The sequence below is a fragment of the Alligator mississippiensis genome, chromosome 9 (genome assembly GCF_030867095.1).
Source record: "Alligator mississippiensis isolate rAllMis1 chromosome 9, rAllMis1, whole genome shotgun sequence".
NCBI classification, from domain to species: Eukaryota; Metazoa; Chordata; order Crocodylia; family Alligatoridae; genus Alligator; species Alligator mississippiensis.
Window position 1 is genome coordinate 16,176,885 of NC_081832.1, and position 8,063 is coordinate 16,184,947.

The 8,063-nt window shown below is 44.7% G+C and overlaps 1 protein-coding gene across 2 annotated transcripts in view; it reads left to right on the top strand.

Moving 5' to 3' along the window:
• Window positions 1-7,012, top strand: part of GDAP1L1 (ganglioside induced differentiation associated protein 1 like 1) — a 43,993-nt gene extending 36,981 nt beyond the window's left edge. For both annotated transcript variants that reach the window (XM_006275227.4, XM_019484564.2), the window contains exon 6: window positions 5,587-7,012. In XM_006275227.4, the coding sequence (XP_006275289.1) occupies window positions 5,587-5,930 (344 nt within the window). In that variant the 3' untranslated portion in view covers window positions 5,931-7,012. The remainder of the gene's footprint in view (window positions 1-5,586) is intronic.
• Window positions 7,013-8,063: the final 1,051 nt, after the last annotated feature.

Sequence of the window (8,063 nt, forward strand, 5' to 3'; positions counted from 1 at the left end):
CTCTGCGTTCATGCCTACGAATCTTGTCTGAAAACATGCTCATTAACTCTGATACCAGTGCTTTCAAGTCAGTGGAATGATGCCTCGTGACCGTGCCTTTTGGGCCAAAGCCTCTTGGGCATGAAGTCAAGGGCTGCTGTTAATGTCATAGAATCATAGAATAAAAGGACTGGAAGGGACGTGTAAGATCATCAAGTCTGGTCCCCTGCCATGGGCAGGAGGTAACTGGGTTCAAATGAGCTCAACAAGGTGCTTGTCCAGCCTCCTATTGCACACTTCCAGGGAAGGCAACTGCACCAGCTCTGCTGGGAGTGTGTTCTAGATACCCTTATGGAAAATAAATTTTTCCTTATGTCCAGCCTAAATTTTTCCTCAACCAGCTTGTGTCCATTGGACCTTGTCCTCCCAAGGGGTGCCTTTCTGAAGAGTTGTCAGCTGAATACACTTGGTTTCCTTCTGGCTTCCTGCAAAGCTGCTCCCATCTCCTTCTTCATAGCACTAGATGCCCAAATTCTACCCAATTTGTGCCATTTCTTTGGCACCTCCCCTGGAGTCTGTGAGTTATGCTACAGCAGCTCTAGCCTTCAGTATTCTGTCTGGGTGAATCCAGATAAGGCTTTATCCTGCTGGGACTGCCACCCCTGGGGCCTCCACCTTTGCACTAAAATGTGAAATTTGCCCTCTGAGCTAAGAGAAAGTAACTCCCCAAAGACCAGAACTGTCCTGGAGAGAAAAGCTCTAAGAAATGAAGCTATATATAATGTTTAAACTTCAATAGAGCCCTCCTAGAGTGAAGCCATTTCCTTTCCCCCAGGGCAGTTCACCTCCGAGTGTAGTTTTGTGTCATTGCAGCCTTGCACAGCACAGCACAGCACAGCACGGCATGTCCAAAACAAGCTAGAACTTGCATTCCACTTTGCTAAACCTGGTTTTGCAAGATCCCTGGGCTCTCCCTGCCAGCAGAGTCTGGGGATGGAACAGAAAAATTCTTTCTCTACTACAGACTGCCTTTGCATTGGGTCTGACATTCCTCAGATTCCCACAAGGTACCCAGGAGGCTTCCAGCTGCAATGTGCTAGCGATTCATTAGCTACTGAAACAATTTATTGATTAATTAGACACGGGTGCTGCCACCCACTCTGGGCCTCTGGCAGTATTAGGCCAGCTGCCAAGGCAATAAAAACGAGGCCTTGCAATTAACATTAGCTCTATTGTTCCAGCCTTCAAGGCCAGCAGGCACTCCTTGTTTGCTGTTTCTTGCACAGGCAGTGCCATAAAACTGTCTGTCTTTGCCTCGTTTGTCTAATGATCATTAGCCTCTGAGCTTGCCAGACAAGGGCTCTGTGTGAAGTGCATGGATATTCACCCAGCTGTGGAATGGGTTAATAAAGCAATAACTAATAGCTACACTAAATGGCAAATAAGGAGAAGCTGGTTTGACTGCAGTACATATCTGGTTTTCACACTACAGCAGAGAGGGCAGCATCTTCATTGCTGGACAGACCATCGTCTGTGGGTAACAAGCTCGTGGAGAACACTCACAGTTCCCCTTCCCCACTATTGCATCTTTGCATGGAGACACCAAAAAGCTGTGGGTTTCCCTCTTGTACTTTGAATAAGACAACAGAGGCTTTTTGTCATCCTGAGAAGGGGAAAGAGAGCGGTGATCAGGTTTCATCAGGACAGAGTACTTGGCATCCTTTGGATCCAACTAGCCTCTCTGTCAGTTTCTGATCTGGCTGTCTTAATTTGTTCAAACAGGGGTGGAACAGAGCTGTGACGTCCTCATTTAAACATTCCTTGCAGAATCGTGACACTACAGGATTAATGTAGTAGTGCATGGGCCCAGCCTGCAATGCTGCCTGTGCAGGAAAGGGTGGGCTCTGGAGAGGGGGCCAATATTCATACAACTATAGTTTGGGCTTTGTGAGAGTCAATCAGAAATGTTTAGTAGTGAGTAGACTGTAGTTCAAGTTCTGTCCTACAGTGACTGCAGCCACTCTGCTCTTTAGTCTCCCAGTGCAGGACAGGGTCCGTCTCCCACCAAGCATTTCCCTTTCTGCCTTCTGGAATTTCCTCAGATAGCCTGTGAAGAACATGCTGTCAAATGCCCTGTTACACAATGCAGTTCACAGGTATTTCCATCAGTGCACTGAAGAGCCAACATAAGAGCTGATTGTATTTCATACAGTCCCACAAGCTATTGGGCAATGGGAAAAAAAAAAAAAAAAAATGTTCAGGCATCAAAATTGTTTAAGCACTTCCAAAATTATTTTTTTCCTCACTTGCTTAATCAAGGGATTGGAAAAGAACCTATTGAATTTCCTCCCTCTCTGTGCCTCATACTTATAATGTAATCAGTTATCACAGGGTTATGAATCTCACACATACTATTATTACACTATTTGCAGAGTTTGCCATGCCAGTCACCAAGGCAGGTGTTAAACTAACATTTATTTACCTAACAATAAGAAATAACCAGCAAAGCCAGCACAGCACTAAGTTAGCTGTAATCTAGCCTAAAATGTATTCTTATCTCCACTCTCTGAATAGAACTTTCCTTGTGTGTTTAAGACAATTGGAAGTATCCCAGACAAAGCATCATGCATGGTGCATAGTATCTTGAAACTTCAGGCTGAAGATTAACCTTTTATAACAACTGCACCCCATATCTGAGACCAGACACCATGGTCTATTACTCACAGGCTCTGCAAACCATGTCTTTTATGCAGGGGTCTAGGCTTAAGTGCTCTGCTCCACAAACTGGTTTGGCATTGCCCTGCAGCTCTATGCTTCATTCAGTGGCTTTCTTTTGGAGGGTAGTTTCTGCACTAAAATCTTTGGCATTAAAGGTTCTGCCCACTGCTTTATCTATAAATCATTTATCTTCTGGCTATTTGCCTTGAAAAGTCAAATAATTAAAGCACCCCACAACCCTAGTGCAGAAAAGATTTAAGAAAGAGCTTTCTTCAGCCAAACCCTAAAGGAAAGATGAGCTCTGACCTGCTTCCTCTGCCTTTCATTCCCCAAGTCCCTGTCTTTTTTTTCCTACCTATCCTTCCCTATGGGTTTATATACCACACCCCTCAGGTTATCACCTGCTGCTGCTAATAAGGTTCACCTGGTGCTTTATCCCTGTTAGCATAGTGCAGGGCTAGGAGGATGTTTGGGAAGTGTTTTAAGCTCTTCCTGGCCAGAATCTCTGCAGAAATCCCTCTGCACTATCACAGCCTCTAACTCTTTGACATCTCTTTCATACTTAGTGTTCACATTAAACGTTGACTCCCCTTGAAACCTGACTCCAAACACAGAAGCGCTGAAGAGTTTCCTCAAGGAAGTCAGGCAAGGTTCTTTGAGTAGAAGTGATATCATTTATTAGACCAACTGAGTAGTTGGAAAAAGTTCTTAACAATCCAAATCACACCAAATGGATCCAGACCATGCCAGGACAAGGAATGCAAAACTTGCCAGCACATCTTCGCCATCCCCACTATAACTACACCCCACAACAGATCCATCACCATTCCTGGATCCTTATACCTGTACCTCCAGAAATGTTATACATCTCATCCATTGCACCAAATGCCCTGATGGAAAATATGTAGGAGAAACCAAACAACAACTGTGCACCAGAATGAACGCACACTGGAAATCTATCAAAGACAAGAACACCCAACTACCTGTAGGGGCTCATTTATCACAAGACAATCGCTCCCTCTCTGATCTTTCAGTTCTAATCCTCAGAGGGAATTCACAAAACACCTTTCACAGATGAGCCTATGAACTTCACTTCATCAACCTACTGGATACAAAAAATCATGGACTCAATATAGACATTGGATTTATGGCACATTAGTTACAACCTGCCTGACATCTGATTCACCAGGTACCTGCCAGACCTGACCTTTTACCCTTCCCCCCCCCCCCCCCCCGCTTCTCCCCTACTTTTCTGCCCTTTGTCTTCCTAATCTCCAGCCATTTCCTTTTTCACAGACTGCCTCTTTTCTACCTTCAATTACCACTACTGTAGTCTCCCTTACTCACTTTTGGGTTTTTTTCCCCTGCTCTCCCCCCACACTCCCCATCTTCCCTACTTTACTTTTTGTTTTCTTAATTTCTACCTATTTACCTATTTACATTCTCACTGACATCTTGTCACACTTTTAGCTTCTCTCATTCCCTGGAGTCTCAGAACAGCAGAGACTTCCTATGCCTGAAGAAGGGTGACTGTGCCGGATAGCTTGCTAAGAATTTTTTTCCAACTACAAGGGCCGGCCCACAATTTTTTGGCTCCCCCTGCAAGATATAGTTTTGGGGCCCCCTGATGTGAAGAAGCTGGTATTGGCGTCAGCAGTGGGGGGTGGTGAGTGGCTGAAGAAGGCAGTGTTGGCGGGGGGAGCACGAAGAAGCTGGTGGCCAGGTTGCCAGCAGGGGGAGGGGGTGGCAAGCAGCCGGACATGAAGCTGGCAGCAGTGGCTACGGAGCCTCCTGCAGCCGCAGGTTCTGCAGGAGAGGATGGGCCAGCTCTGCCAACTACTCAGTTGGTCTAATAAAAGATATCACATCTACTCAAAGAACCTTGCCTGCCTGTGCCCTTAGACCAACACGGCTACAACCAAAAACCCAGCCTCAAGGAAGTCAGGAGTTTAAAGAGGCAAAAAGAGCCCCCTTAGCAACAGCCCCAGACTGCTGGCATGGCTGGGCTATTGTGCTAAGTCCTGCTCCCTGCTGGAAGAGTATTTAATTCTTAAGTATTTCTGACATCCCTAAAGTTGAAAATAGGGAGTGTTACTGGGGACGACAATGAGACACTTCCTTCATTTCCAAAGCATCTGACAACATCCAGCCCGTAGCCAAGGGCCCGTGAAATTGCTCTGCATGAATGTTTAGGACAGCTGGGGAGTTTTTATACTAGACTTATCAGGGGCAGGATGGGACCTACTATCTATAGGTAGGGATGTACCTAAATCACAGTTTCGCACATTTTGCAGAAACCACGAAACCACGAAAAACAGCTTGTCTGTGATTGCTGTGATCATTGGGAAATCCAGCATTGGCCACAATTTCCTGCAAAATCAACCAAAATAAAAACTGGCAGTGATGTAGACTGAGGGAAGATGCCTTCTGCCAATCAGCAGCAAGGGGCAGGGCAAAAAAAGCGGTAGCAATGTAAACTGAGTGAAGGCACCCTCCACCAATCAGTGTTGAGGGGCAGGGCCACCAGGACCCCTCAGCCAATCAGTGGTGAGGGACAGGGCCCCCATGAAGTGCCCACAGACTGAGCTCTGAGCACCACGAGTAGACCATGAAAACCCTTTATCTTGCTGCAACTTAGTTAGGTTCCTATCTTTAAGCATCCAACAAAAAGGGGACCTGAGCTGTTTCAAAATCCAACACAGCCGGGTGTCCTGCCCATTATTTTTCAGACTCCATAGGGTCTGGTCCACTTCCTTGAAAAATCACTGGGAAACAGTAAGGCAAAACACTGCTAAAATCTCTTAGCCTTTTGTGGGCTTAGTGTCAAGCCCTAAATTTCCAAACAGCAGGTCATTCTTATCATGTCTGTTTTGTGGCTTCATTCTCCAGGGCAGAAGTGTGAACTCTGGCTCTGCGGATGTGTATTTACTTTGGCTGATGTCCTGCTGGGAGCCACACTGCACCGCCTCAAGTTTCTAGGACTTTCTAAGAAATACTGGGAAGATGGCAGCAGACCCAACCTACAGTCTTTCTTTGACAGGATACAAAAACGCTTTGCCTTCAGGAAAGTTTTAGGAGACATACACACCACCCTCCTCTCAGCCGTGGTGCCCAACGCTTTCAGGCTGGTCAAACGGAAACCCCCGTCCTTCTTCGGAGCTTCCTTCCTCATGGGATCCCTGGGAGGAATGGGATATTTTGCTTATTGGTATTTAAAGAAAAAATACATCTAATGCTGGCTCTTTGGTGTTTAGTTTGGTGTCTCTGTGCTGTGTGAAATCATGATGAATCCTCAGTAACTGTAATGACATTTGAAGCAAGATATGAATACTTATTGTTAATGTAACATTCCATAGTCTAGAAGTAGAAACTTATACTGCAAGGAAATAAGGCAACAAAAATAAGTCAACTTGTAAATGCCTTTTTTTTAGGTTGAAGTATTAAACTGTAGTGAACGTCGTGTGTTGCGCTCGGGCGTTGACTGGGCTCCCACACCCACCGCAGTGTGAAACGGCCTCCAGAGTAGGCAGATTCTGGTGGCAGAGAGATGGCCACCCTGGATGGTTTCCCAAGCACCAGGTTAAACAATGGGATCGGGATACTCTGTTCTGTACATTTACGTTTTCAAAATGTTCGTTGGCCGCATCACACATTTCACAAGTGCAAGTAGCAGAGACTCTTCTCGTAGAAACTCCTTCGTTGTTGTCAGCTGGGGCTTTGTCTGGAAGCAGGGAAGGCAGAGCCAGTGGGGGGAAGAGAAAATAGATGGGCAATGTCAAAGTGGGTTTGCATTATTTAAGTATCCCTTTTTCTATTATTTCCATGAAAACTAGTGTTTTTATTGAGCTGCTCTTAGAATGTATCTACTTTCTATGTTGGTTTTTTTTTAATGTTTAACTTGTGTCTTTTACTAAAAGCCACATTTGTTTCCCGCATATAAATTATGTTAACTTCTAGTCTGAATTCCATTTTATAGAAGGGGTTTTTTGTTTTGTTTTTTAGCCTCATGGCTCTGTGACTTGAATATCCTTTCATGGATTTGCAAAGCATCTTTCACTGACTGAGCATCGAGACTCTGAAAAATGCAGCCATTTTCAGAACTTTTCAGCACTTTCCTGAAGATGCCATGGCTTTCTCTTTCATTGGGAGCTCATTTCAGTAATTTTCTCGCTGTGTATTTTCTTAGAGACACTTTGCACAGAATCGCGTTTATCACTTTCTTGTGCCTTTTGCATGTTGGAAAGAAAAATGGGCGTCACTGCTACTCATGCTTAGAAAACTCTGAGATTCTAAATAAATCATATGGGAGGAGTAACTGCTTTACATTTCTAAATGCGTTTGATATCCTTTGATGCTTATTTCAAGGTGGATCAGTGTGTGTTGAGACTTCAGGTCAGTTTGTGCTGTTTCTCATACATTATGGGTTGATATAGAGTCCATAAAGAAGTAATATATAGTCCCTTTTCTAGATAATTTTTATCTTATTACTGAACTGCTTAGAATGTCTTCTCTCTTGCTTACAGATGCAAGGCTATTAATCAGTGGTAAATAGCTGTGCATCTCTGGACTTGGGAACTTAGACAAGCACTGCATAGGTCATGGTATTTTATTGTGCCTCTGACATGAAGAGGGAAAAATGATCTTTATGCATTTGAAAGACAGAGGATTTCACAGTGGTTTCAGTGCTCAACCAGTCATAAAAAGTTTCTAAAAGTGACACAAAGGACCAATGCATACATCTGGACAAATGCACAGGCAAAAATGCATACATGTATACCAAATATTCATGGTTAATTATCTCAGCCATACACACACACTTGAGTATACACCCATCTACTTTGCATCAATTTGCACCTAGCTTAGGTGCTTTCCTGATGACATAGGCCTATATTTTTCAACATTTAAGTGTGTGTACAGTCATTGGCTCTTGCAAAAAAATCCAAATTCAGCAGCTGTACATGAAACAGGCCAATTACAGATAAAGATACACTGACATCACCAACTGGGGGCAGGGCTAAAAGCATAAAAGTGTTCTTACAAATATTGCTGGGGTGTCTGTGGAAATGTGTTAGAAATCTGGCCTAGAGTAACAAATAGAGGTGATAGGATACAATTTGAGGGATGACTGAAGAAAAGAAGAGGGTCCTAATTTTTATCCTTCCTCTTAAAAGCTGAAAGGGAGAACTTTCTACAGACCTATGAGTGACTGGTGCCTCCTGGACCTGGGGGAGCACCTGCAGAAGCCACTGACCCTGGCAGGGGGGGTACCAGCCCTACCAACAGCATCAGTGTCAGCTGTCAGGGGGAGGACCGGCCCCGTCGGGGGGGGCATGTGCACCCCCGTGCACCCCCTACCATTCGCCTAT